We start from the raw sequence: 13,417 nt of genomic DNA on the forward strand, positions 1-13,417 counted from the left end.
GACTAATGTTATAAACTAGGCCAGATACCATCTGCTGTTGAAAACTAGCCTAGAGTGCCATCTGCTGTTGAAAACTAGCCTAGAGCGCCATCTGCTGTTGAAAACTAGCCTAGAGCGCCATCTGCGGTTTACAAACTAGCCTAGAGCACCATCTGCTGTTGAAAACTAGCCTAGAGTGCCATCTGCTGTTAAATACTAGCCTTGAGCGCAATCTACTGTTAAAAACTAGCCTTGAGCGCCACCTGGTGTAAAAAGCTATGCTAGATCACCGTCTGCTGTTAAAAATCATCCTAGAGCGCCGACTGCTGTTAAAGACTAGTCTAGAGTGTAGACTAATGTTATAGACTAAGCCAGAGACCATCTGCTGTTGAAAACTAGCCTAGAACGCCATCTGCTGTTACAATCTAGCCTAGAGCGCCGTCTGCTGTTAAAAACTAGCCTAGAGCGCCGTTTGCTTTTTAAAAACTAGTCTAGAGCACCGTTTGCCTTTTAAAAACTAGTCTAGAGCACCGCCTGCTGTTAAAAACTAGCCTAGAGCGCCATCTGCTGTTAAAAACTATCTTAGAGCACCGCCTACTGTTAAAGACTAGTCTAGAGTGCAGACTAATGTTATAAACTAGCCTAGAGCGCCATCTGCTGTTAAAAACTAGCCTAGAGCGCCGTCTGCTGTTAAAAACTAGCCTAGAGCGCCGTTTGCTTTTTGAAAACTAGTCTAGAACACTGCCTGCTGTTAAAAACTAGCCTAGAGCGCCGTCTGCTGTTAAAAACTAGCCTAGAGCGCCGTTTGCTTTTTAAAAACTAGTCTAGAACACTGCCTGCTGTTAAAAACTAGCCTAGAGCGCCATCTGCTGTTAAAAACTATCTTAGAGCACCGCCTACTATTAAAGACTAGTCTAGAGTGCAGACTAATGTTATAAACTAGTCTAGAGCGCCATCTGCTGTTAAATACTACCCTAGATCGCCACCTGATGTAAAAAGCTACGCTAGATCACCGCCTGCTGTTAAAAACTATCCTAGATGGCGTTTACTGTTCAAAATTAGCTTATAGTTGTTAAAAACTAGCCTACAGAGCAGTCTGCCATTTAAAAACTATCCTTGAGCTTTTAAAAACTAGCATTGAGCTAATAAAAACTAGCATTGAACACTGTTTGCTGTTAAAAACTAGCTTTGAGCGCCGTCTGCTATTTTTAAACTAGCCTACAGCTGTTAAAATTATAATAGAGCTGTTGAAAACTAGCCTCTTAATCATTTAACGTCCTTAATTTTCAGATGCGATGGCGGAGGAAGAGAATGAAGAGCTGAGTGAAGATGAGGAGGAACATCATGTCAAAAGTGAAACTGAAACTCTCACAAATACTGAAGATACTTTATTAACCAAAACAACCGGCAAGAGTTGTTTGATCTGCACTGAGTGTGGAATGAGTTTCATCACCAAAAATGATTTCAAGAGTCACATGAAGATCCACACTGCAGGGAAACCGCACAAGTGCCCACACTGCGACAAAAGATTTAGCCGATTAGCATATCTGATTACACACGAGAGGATCCACACTGGAGAGAAACCTTACGAGTGTTCACACTGCGGCAAGAGATTCAGTGAGTCAGGAAACCTGAAAAGACATGAGAGTACTCACGCTGGAGCGAAACCTTACAAGTGTTCATACTGCGACAAAAGATTCAATAACACACATCCCCTAAAAATACACGAGAGAATTCACAATGCAGAGAAACCGTATCAGTGCACTGTTTGTGGAAAGAGCTTCTCAAGGTTATCTTCTCTGCGATATCACACAAAGCTTTACTACAGAAAGAACGCACAGTCTACAGCAGTGGTTCCCAACCATTGTTAACTCCTGGCCCGCTAAACCAAACACTTGTTTCTGGGTCCTAATGTGAATCCAAATTACCCCATTATTTGTGTCGAGTTGATAACTTACTTAGACAAAAGACTGTTACTGTCTATATTGAATATACTGACAATGATTTGAATGGATAAAACAAACATATTAGACCACAAAGAAACAGGATGCAGAAAGCACTGCGCTATACATAACCCATTTATTTTAATAAACTATGAAATATTACTTTTCTTTTGCTGTCAACCAGTGCAAGATTTTTCTGACATAAGAAGTTGCAGTGACGAGTTATTAAAGGATTAGCTCACATTTTTAAATTCTGTTATTAAATGCTCACCTTTGCGTTATTCCAGTCCACTAAGATCTTTATTCCGCTTAATATTAAAGCTCAAGCTTATCAATCTTGTTGGAATATCAAGCCCATTCCATGCGTGTTCAATAAGAAAAGGTCAGGAGAGGGTTTTCTTCAATGCCAAAAGTATTAGTAATTTATTAGATACAAATGAATAATTTGAGGACAGAGCTCTGGGTTACGTTACCCCAATGCAATACAAGAATTACATTCAGGAGGTTCGCAACTAACTTTCAGTTCCCTGACTCCAGCATATATACACAACTGATATTAACAGATGGAGTGTTGATTGCACATCTCAAAGATGCAGTTCTTTGAGTGTCATACTTCCTCTTTTCTGCAATTCTTCTTCTTCTGGCGGCGCCACGGCCCGTGTAGAGCCCTGGCCTCTTCCACCACTCCTCTCCAGCCTTCCCGATCCAAAGCCTTCATATTCTAGGCTTGCACTCTAAAGGCTGATTTATACTTCTGCGTCAAACGCCGGCGTATGCTACGGCGCTGACGCATAGCCCTTCGCCGTGGCCGTCAGCGTGGCTGAGGTGCTCCTCTCAAAAATTGTAACTACACGTCGCAACGACGCGTAGCGCAAGCTCTGTGATTGGTCGGCTTTGTAGCGCTGACGAGTCCGGGCGGGCGGAGAGCCGCGCGAATGGCGCGAGTGATTGTTTACAAGTGTGGAGTATCGTGAAGGAGCTCCGGATGGAAAGTTTTGTTTTGTGTTTACCTCATAGTTAAAGTTGTTGCACGTCCGCCGGTTCCTGCCTTAAAATGAGCGAGTTTGAGTCACTTGTACAACCAGGAAGTGTTCAGGAAAAGCAAAACAGAAGCAAAGAAGCTCGACACAGAGGAACATTTACACCTCACTGCCAACTAGCGTTTCGGAAGTGTTAATGCAGACCAACAGTGACAGCGCGCAGAAGTATAAATGCACAGCTACGCGCGTTGCATGCGCCGTGAGTTACGCTGGTCACTTGACGCAGAAGTATAAACCAGGCTTAAGGGTAAGTAAATCATCTTCTACATCATCTAACCACCTCTTCCGTGGCCTACCAGGTAGTTTCCTTCCTTCTAGTTCTTCTGTTTGGGGAGTTTTTCTAAATGGCCCAGCCATCTTATACGGTTCCTCTTTACTTCTGTGACCAGGCTTGGCTTCGCATACATGTCTGCCACTTCTGCATTAATCTTTATGCGCCATTCACCTTGGTCACTCTTCGGTCCATAAATCCTCCTTAGGATCTTCCTCTCCCATGCGTTAAGAAGCAGTACGTCCCGAGTTCTCAATACCCACGTTTCACTCGCATACATTACCACTGGCCGCAGTACTGTATGGTAGAGTCCTTGCTTGCTCAGCTCAGCAGACGAGATTTAATGAGGTGCTGCATGCTGTAGTATGCCTTGTTTCCTGCCTTCAACCTCTCTTTTATTTCCTCTGTTTTTGTTGCAGTCTGTCAGCAGAGATCCCAGATATTTAAAATTAGGAACACGATTAAAGAAGTGCATTCCTACCTGCAAGGGTTCCGTTGTGGCGCACTGAGACCTTGACATGAGCATATATTTTGTCTTGTTCGTATTCACATGTAGGCCTGCCCGATGTGATTCTCTTTCTAGCTGTATGAAGCTTTCTTTCAGTTCTTTTTCCCTCCTGCTGAGTAGGTCTACATCATCTGCATTAGCCAGATACACTGCACTGTACCTCCAGGGTTCCCATCTATTTGTCGGACTATTTTCTCCAGTGCTAGATTAAACCGGGTACAGGAAAGTGCATTACCCAGTCTTAGACCTCTATTGATTCCAAAATCCTGAACGTGTTCATCAGCTATCATCACTTTCCCTGCTGTCTCTCTGAGTGTCAACCCTTCTCTGCATACCAGAACTGAACAACTAGGTGCAACTTCAATATATTTCACGACTTCTACAAGCATCATGCTCCTTGTGCCATGTCTAGACTTCTTAATAGACAGCAGTCTGGAACAAGGGCCCCCGCACTATATATATTCTTATTCTGCTATTTCCTTCTTGTCAGCAGTTCCTTCTAAAAAGTATGCAGCACAGTAAAAAAGTAGTAGTGCGTTTGGTCAATATATGGTGTCATACAAAAGATGGATTAATCTGTTGTTAGTCTAAACATTTTTGTAATGAAAAATAGACGCCAAGTAATTAAAATAATTTCTTTTTCCTACAATCTTAACATCAAGCTTAATATTAATGAGCACCTAGTGTTATGGATGAAGGATTTTTTTTAACTGATCGTCCTCAAAGAATGTCTGTACAGGGTTCAATATCTGAAGAGGTTGTTTTGAACACTGGAGTACCCCAAGGCTGTGTAATATCACCTGCATTATTTTTAATGTATGTAGGGGTGCTTTCACACCTAGACGTTTGTTTCGTAACCTGTGTCGTTTGCCCAGTTAGCGCGGTTCGTTTGGCATATGTGAATCCAGCAATCGTGCTCGGATCCGCGGCAAAACAATCGGTCCGAGATCGCCTGAATGAGGTGGTCTCGGCTCAAACAAACTCTGGAGAGGATCAGTTGTAGTGAGAAAGCGATTATGATATGAGCCTGGTTATATACGAACCCGGCATTTTATGGATATGTAATAGGCATACGGCTATATGAAGAGAGAATTATGAGTAGGGTTGGAGGTCATTCCAGACATCCCAAGTCTCCTGTAAGTTGAGGGAGTTTCCCGCAAATGCACAGAGACTCCCGGATGCCCGCAAACGAGTGCTAATCTCCCGGTAATCGCGCGTCCCCCTCCCTGTCCTTAAATACGTTGCGCACCCTTCTTACCCCTTCCCATCGCATCCCTCCTTGCTCTTCAGACATGTCGCGCGCACCCTGTCAAACCCCCTTTGATATTTGGGTACTATTTTAGATAGTGGCTTAAATTTTGGTGAACATGCAGATTAAATCTATAAGAACGCAACACAGAGACTCTTTCTTTTAAAGAAGTTAAATAGTTTTAATGTTAGTGAGGGTGTTCTGAGGAAGGTTTATACCAGTCTGGTTGAATGTATTATCTCCTATAATATTTCTTGCTGGTACGACATCTAAACTTGCAAAGATCGTTAAGACTGCTAGTAAGATCATAATAGACCCCCAGAAGCAACTTGTGGAACTGTATATAAACCAGACCAGACGGAAAGCCTCACAGATAGTTCAGGACTCAACTCTTCCTCTTCATTGTGAATTTGAAAAGCATCCTTCTGGAAGACCATATAGAGAACCTACAGCAAAAACAAATATTTTAAAGAAATCTTTTACATCGTCTGCTATTAGTGTATTGAATAATTGACCATGATGTAGATTGCATGTTTAAGGTTGTGTGTTGGTAATCTGTGCTGTAGGAAGTGCTTAGTGTTTTGTATTTGGGATGTTTGGGAGGCCAAAAATGTATTTCCACTCGTGTGGACAATAAAGTTTTCTGTTCTGTCTTCAAACACAAATGAGGATGATGTTTTCCATGAAATCCGAGAGCTCTCTAATGTTCAAAGTCCAGATTAGGTATCGTTACTCTTTATAGGACAGATAGTGTTAGCCTATTATAATGGGCTGACATCGACTTCAAATGTGTTGTTAATGTGTCTCCCACATGTCCAGTCAGAACTAATCCTTAAATGACGCCCATGCTTAATCAACTGTCAAGAAGATGCGTCACTTGTTGTTTTCTTTATACAGTAGCATTACTCAGAGCTGTAGTTCAATGACAAGCTATGCGAAACACTTTACACTTTTAAGAAAAGACTATCACTGTGTCTGAAATCGCCTACTATAATAAAGACCAGCCAATCATCATTAGTTATGTGGTTGTCCCACTCCTACACTGGCACTGTGTCTGAAATCACCTACTGGAGTATGTACCACATTTGAATTCACTATACAACAGTTTCACAAATAATGTTTAACAGAGCAGGGAAATATTCACAGTATGTATTATAATATTTCTTCCTCTGGAGAAAGTCTTATTTGTTTTATTTCGGCTACAATAAAAGCAGATCTTAATTTTTTAAAACCATTTTAAGGTCAAAATTATTAGCCCCTTTAAGCATTTATTTTCCTGAAAGACTACAGAACAAACCATCATTGTACAAATACTTGCCTAATTACCCTAACCTGCTTAGGTAACCTAATTGTTGAGCCTTTAAATGTCACTTTAAGCTATGTAGAAGTGTCTTGAAGAATATCTAGTCTAATATTATTTACTGTCATCATGGTAAAGAGAAAATAAATCAGTTATTAGATATGAGCTATTAAAACTATTATGTTTAGAAATGTGTTTAAAAAAAATCTCTCCGTAAAACAGAAATTAGGGAAAAAATAATCAGGGAGGCTAATAATTCAGGAGGGCTAATAACTCTGACTTTAGCTGTGTATGTAACAGTGCTTCCCACACATAGATTTTACTTAGGCAAGGTCACCCAGGTATATTAACAGCCGCCCAAGTATATTTGGTGACATTTTTTTTTACTATTAAAATTCTTTTACAGTTTTTTTTTGTATGCACCCAATAGCCAAAAATCCAATATCGATTAACTCGCTGGAAAAAAAACCTTACACATTTTGTACTGCTTATTGTATTTGCGTAAGAAATGACAACATTTTGACAATCTCACAATTTCTGCAGAGACCCAGAGAGACGCGCTTTTTTGGGAATTAAAAAATGCATCCGTCCGTGGTTTCTAAATCTCGCTTTTGGTTTCACTTTCTAAAGACATTGTTAATTATGTGTTTATGCATTACATTTTTACTTTAAGCCTGAAGTACATTTGTTTGGCTTCGCAGCTGACAAAGCCTGCAGCTGCAAGAGCAAAATATTAAATAACTCTGGTAAACTTTTCTTTATACTCAGATTGAACAATATTACATCTAAACTGGCTCAAAAATTTTTGCACACCGTAAGAAATGGTTAATTAACTTATTTGCCTTATTTAAATAATCTACACTTTTTATGCTTGTAATATATTTTTAGAGATATGGTCTGTTTTTATTTCTTTGTCATTTATTTCTCATTTGCTCTATATATTTTTTATTTAATTATGTTGATATATTATATATTTTAAAATATCTAACATTCTTTTGGCAAAACTACAAAATATCAGCAGTAGAATTTACTTTGATGTTTTTTTTCATCAGTCTTTAAAAAAAACTTCAACCCATTGAAAAGAAACTGTATAACAGTGTCATAATAATAAATATTTGTCGAATGTAGGTAACAATGTGCCATGTAAAAGGTGTTTCTATACAGTTACCTGTGGGAAGTATATATATATATATATATATATATATATATATATATATATATATATATATATATATATATATATATATATGAATTTACTAATGCATAGCATATTCATTACCTGTGATTAATTCTGCACCGGTTTGGGAAAGAGAGCCTTTATGCTTTTGAAGGGTCTAATAAACAGTAGTTCACCTCCAGATGATTGAAATGGAAACGGCTTTTTTCTTCACATTGGCAATTGTTTTAGCAGCAGTGTTTTAATTTGGCACGTTTTTGACGATACTCCGTTGCGGCCGTGATGACGTCAGCAGCACTGACGCGGTCATCCAGCGTCGAGTCTTCAGAGCTGAGGTGAGTCGTTGACGCTTTTTCTCGTGTTTACACAACAATAAAACACACTTTACAGTTTATTAAAGCGACAATCTGCGACTAGTTTCTGCATTGAGTTCACCTCTATCTGTGTGTCTGCTGACCACAACAATACAGCAGGCAGAGAGGAGCTCTGAGAGGACAATCTCAGTGTTTATGCTTGTTCTGTAACAGTTACAGGCTAAATGCGTTTGTTTTGATGGTTTGGAGTAATGTTATCGGAATGTTATACATGATCTGTGAATATAATGGAATTTTAAAATGTCAAATATGTGAAACTAAATGCTTATCTACAGTTGAAGTCAGAATTATTCGCCCCCCTTTGATTTTTTTCTTTTTTTAAATATTCCCCAAATGATGTTTTACAGAGCAAGGAAATTTTCACAGTATGTCTGATAATATTTTTTCTTCTGGATAAAGTTTTATTGGTTTTATTTTGGCTAGAATAAAAGCTGTTTTTAAAATTTTAAACACCATTTTTAGGACAAAATTATTAGCCCCTTCAGGCTAATGTTTTTCCTCTACTGTCTACAGAACAAGCCATCGTTATACAATAACTTGCCTAATTACCCTAACCTGCCTAGTTACCCTAATTAACCTATTTAAGCCTTTAAATGTCACTTTAAGCTGTATAGAAGTGTCTTGAAGAATATCTAGTCAAATATTATTTACTGTCATCATGACAAAGATAAAATAAATCAGTTATTAGAGATGAGTTATTAAAACTATTATGATTAGAAATGTGTTGAAAATATTTCCCTCCGTTAAACAGAAATTGGGGGAAAAAATAAACGGGGGGCTAATAATTCTTTAACTGTGTGTGTGTGTGTGTGTGTATATATATATATATATATATATATATATATATATATATATATATATTTAGTGTGTGTGTGTGTTTCTATACATAAAGCAGTTGGTAAAACAGATTAGTTAGTTTAATTGTGTTGTAATGTTTTTAGTTCTGGTGAAATATTTTTGTTGTTAGTTGTGTTTTTGCTTCATACTCAGGCCCGGATTGGCTAATCGGGAGGACCGAGAGAATTCCCGGTGGGCCGGTCCGTTATTTGACCGCGAGGGCCGGTGTCCCTAGCTCCAGAATCTGTTGCTCTCAGCAGTCACACTTTTTAAATTTCTTTCTTTATTTACTTGACCACAGTCTTCTCATTCATTATTTTACCGCAGCTCTGCTCTTTTTATATATAACCAGCCTGCAGGTTAATGATGATATAAGTCAGATGAGTCACTCCTCAATATTCAACTGTTGTGGTCCATTGGTTAGCACGTTAGATTACGACGCTGCTGACCCGGGTTTGATCCTTGTCTGAGTATGATTTAATTTTTTTTTTTTCATTTTTATTGTTAAGACATGTAATATGGTAAGGGTTGTTGAACATTTGAAGTTCTAAAGCAGCTGTTTTCTCAAAAAAAGACGTGATAGTGTCATTAGAAACTGAATTGTAATGACCTTATTTTAATATAGTCAGTCGTGAACTGAGGTGGGCCGGTCTGAGGCTTGAAACTCCAGGGCTGAAAAGTAGTCCCACTCCGGCCCTGTTCATACTGATGTCTTCAGGTCTACAAATTGAATTAATTGTGTTGGCATTAGCTTACCTGAGCAAATTATATTATCCCTTATTATACGTATTGTATCACCTACAAGATATAACACCATATAATTACTTATTTCAGTGTTAATTAATCAGATTCCTGTTTACTCTCTTCAGTTAAATCAGTGGAAGACAAAGACAGAGTTTATTGAAGGACAGCGAGAAGATGAGTGATCCAGAACCCTGCAGAATTAAACAGGAAGAGACTGAAGAGATAATAGGTTTGTGTTCATTCTGAAATTAGAAAATGATTTTTACAAAACGATGGCACTACTTTATACATATCAAAATAACTAGATTTAACTTTGATGTCATGCCAACTTTAAACTGAAGATAAAAACTATCCTCCTGAAATGTGACGTATTTAATTTTCAGATGTGATAGTGAAGGAGGAGAGTGAAGATGAGGAGAAACACCATGTCAGAAGTGAAGATGAAACTCCCGCAAGCACTGAACACAATATTTTAATGAAAAGAACAGCTGTAAAAAGTTTGATCTGCACTCAGTGTGGAAGGAGTTTTGATCGTAAATGCCACCTCGAGATTCACATGAGGATCCACACTGGAGAGAAACCGTACCAGTGTTCACACTGCGACAAGAGATTCAATCGTACAGGACACCTGAAAATACACGAGAGGATTCACACTGGAGAGAAACCGTATCACTGCACTGCTTGTGGGAAGAGTTTCACACAATCGTCTTCTCTACGAACACACACAAGAATCAATCACAGTAAGTAGATCATCCTAAGATCCAACCCTTACATGTCTTGTAGTTTAGGATGAGGATCACTGCGGAACGCATACTTAAAGAGGTCATATGATGCCGTCTCATGTTTTCATTTGGAGTGTGGCACATTTATTGTTAAGAGACCGACTCGATTAGAGAAACTTAACCTGACAGGCTTAGTAACACGTGTAACACACAGCCAATAGCAGATCTAATCCTTTAATAATGTTCATGCCTAAGTGACCATCAGGAAGATAAATCAATTATGTGGGTTATCAAGAGTTAATCAATTGTAGAGTAAACATTTGCATCCTTTCACGTTTGTCTATTAATTAAAACAGCTTAACACAGATAAAGAAAAGAAAAAAAGGTTGTGGAAACAGTCCAGCATATTTGTCAGACTAAATCAGGGGTGTCCAAACTCGGTCCTGGAGGGCCGGTGTCCTGCAAAGTTTAGTTCCAACTCCAATCAGAGAGACCTGGGCTAGCTGATCAAGCTCTTACTAGGTGCTCTAGAATTATCTGTGCAGGTGTGTTGAGGCAAGTTGGAACTAAAATCTGCAGGACACCGGCTCTCCAGGACCGAGTTTGGGCACCCCTGTTATAAATAATGTCTTAAGAAAAAGGCTTGAGAAAGTGACGTCTCCTGCATCTGCACAGCGCGACCTTTCTACAAAAAACTAATAATAATGGGACTATGTCTGCGCCAATAGCCTTGTGATTAGTGCGTCGACACATGGCACCGAGGTGTTCACAGCGACCCGAGTTCGATTCCCGACTCGAGATCCTTTGCCGACCCTTCCCCTATTTCTGCTCCCCATACTTTCCACTCTCTATATCTCCACTGTCCTGTCACAATAAAGGTGAACACCTCAAAAAATATTTATGAAATAATAAAATTAATAATAATAATAATGAGTTTAAACAAAACAAATAAGGTTATAACTTTTAGTTTGTTTCGTCTTGGTCAAGGAAAACGAATGCATTTTGGTGTTGTTTTTATTGGTCAACAATATTGCATTTTATTTTTATTTATAGTCATCGTCACATGAACAGCATTTACATCTCATCTTGTTTTCGTCGCGTGAAAAAGGTTTATGGACGATGATAATTAGTAAGGCGTCACAATATATCCTTTCAGCATCGATATCGCAATGTGATCATTTGTGTTCTTAACTTCGATTTATTTTGTTGAATTATTTTTATTGTTATCATTTAGATATTGTTTTTCGAATACTGTTAGACCTGGGAAAAGATAAAACACTTTATTTCAGTTGCGTCTTTTTCTTGATTATATTTATTGATTGTTATGCAGGAAAATACAACACATGCCAATACAAAAGTGCACTGCAAATGGCACAGATCACAACGAAAATGTGTCGGGGGACCCCAAAAATAATAAAGATTTGTTTATTAGATTTTATGGAGAAGCACTCCCATTGCAGAATCATCCCAATCTAACATTCTGCATTCTTTCCAGACAGAGACATTAAGTCATCTTGTGAAATTGTATTTATATCGCAGTATATATCGCAAAATAAAAAACAAAGTAACTTATTTTCCTATATCATGCAGCCCTAATAATTAGTGATCATTTTCATTGACAAATGTAACAGTATGTGGGAGAGAGAGAGAGGCTATGAGAGAGAGGCTGCACATCAGAGCAGAGCTCATTAGTATTCATGACCATTCCAAATAAGGTCAATAAGGATATTCCGATTCGAGGGGTATTTTATGGGGTAATTAAATTATTATATAAAACAATTTCTGCTGATTTTTTAAACTTACCCAAGGCACATACATGCTATCATCGAGAATTGACGCAAACAACTGTCAAATCACTTAACGAATTTCTTTGATTTCATAATTGTGCAGAACACTAGTAAATGCAGCAAGTTTTACTGCTAACGTGAGCATGAAACTCACCTTCGATTAATCAAGCACACCTGTCACTCAGTACTAAGAAATTGAAGCCTGTTTCTTTTCTGACATTCAACAGCACATCAAGACGTTTTCTCCAGGAATAGAGCGAAGTTGCTAGCAGACATCATTAAAGGCTGATTGGCCATGTGCTGTTTTGGCAGTGAGATCTGGAAAGATAGATATTGTCATGTCACCAACACTGACCTGTTTTATCTCACGTGCGCGCCTTAATACTTCAACACAGTCCAAATAATAATACAGCCTTGCCACAATAGCTCATGGTCGCTGCCCAGGTCTGGGTTTTGGCTGCAATGTGCGATGCGATGTGTCAATTAGGATGTCCTTATCCATGTTGAGTACATGCTTAATTAGCTTGGAGACCGCCACAGTAGTAGAAAATTGGTCTTCCGGAACACCAATAAATCCGACAAGATCTCTTCTAGTTTTATCATAAAGCTGAAAGACAGTCAACTTTTTCATGTAGCACAGTGATATCATTCAACATGCGGAAAGAGAATGTTCCATACCCTTCACTGTACTTTTCAGTGTCGACATTTCAGTTTGCGAACAATACCATCATGTTAGAAAATTCCGCCTTCAAGGCTTCAAGTTCGCCTAGCCAGGACCTATTTCGGAGCGAAATATTTCTGCCAGATCCCGGCGTAGTGATGAAATTATTTCCGTTTTAAGAGTCTGAATGTTGCCTGAAGCCGTATCGAGCTCAGTCCGTTGACCCTCCGCAGCCAATTCACATTCATCCGAGGATGCGTTAGCTGTATCCCCTTTATTGCCTTTACGTTATCATCTTCGTTGTACAGGATTAGTTTAGATTGAACTCGGGCACAATTATCTGCAGGCACTTGATAAAAAGTAAAAATGTGCATTATTTTAGAAAAAATGGCAAATTCTGCAGGACTTCCTCATACCTGTCAACATCGGGATGTGAAAATAAGGGATAAAATAAGAAAAATAACGGAAAAAAAAAAAATAGTATACATTAGCAGCGAATACATTAAACAGTTTACTCATTACAATAAACAGCAATTATATTAAAATAGAATCAAGTTATGAAATTTCATCAGCCGTTTCTTCACTTTGTAACAAACACATTCTGATTAAAGAGCAACGAACGAATCTCTTATTTATTTAGATTTTTTTTTTGTTTGATTACATTAAATAACAGAGGTGTCACTTTAAAAAGGCACACATCTAATGTTATAATTAAAGCATTCGACTGCTTTCCTAACTGTTTATGCTCATTTAGAACAAAATTAGTTGTGTTTGAAAAAAACCCCACCAAGATCGACATCTTTAGATCTTATTATTATTAATTAT

General features: G+C 38.4%; 2 protein-coding genes across 3 annotated transcripts in view; both read left to right on the plus strand.

Annotated features, from left to right (window-relative positions):
- The window catches only part of zgc:173693, a 33,982-nt gene extending 31,582 nt beyond the window's left edge, over positions 1 to 2,400 (plus strand). Inside the window, 1 exon segment of the mRNA NM_001130657.1 lies at positions 1,270 to 2,400. Within this exon segment, the coding sequence (NP_001124129.1) occupies positions 1,270 to 1,850 (581 nt within the window). The 3' untranslated portion in view covers positions 1,851 to 2,400.
- The window catches only part of LOC101883867 (uncharacterized), a 93,685-nt gene that overhangs the window by 77,484 nt on the left and 2,784 nt on the right, over positions 1 to 13,417 (plus strand). The window contains exons 1-3 of one of the 2 annotated variants that reach the window (XM_068216548.2): positions 7,776 to 7,802; positions 9,548 to 9,651; positions 9,806 to 10,162. In XM_068216548.2, coding sequence (XP_068072649.1) covers positions 9,597 to 9,651; positions 9,806 to 10,162 — 412 coding nt within the window. In that variant the 5' untranslated portion in view covers positions 7,776 to 7,802; positions 9,548 to 9,596. Of the gene's footprint in view, positions 1 to 7,775; positions 7,803 to 9,545; positions 9,652 to 9,805; positions 10,163 to 13,417 lie in introns of those variants that run through there. The other variant, XM_068216549.2, reaches the window with a different exon arrangement.

This window comes from Danio rerio, chromosome 22 (genome assembly GCF_049306965.1).
Source record: "Danio rerio strain Tuebingen ecotype United States chromosome 22, GRCz12tu, whole genome shotgun sequence".
NCBI lineage: Eukaryota > Metazoa > Chordata > Actinopteri > Cypriniformes > Danionidae > Danio > Danio rerio.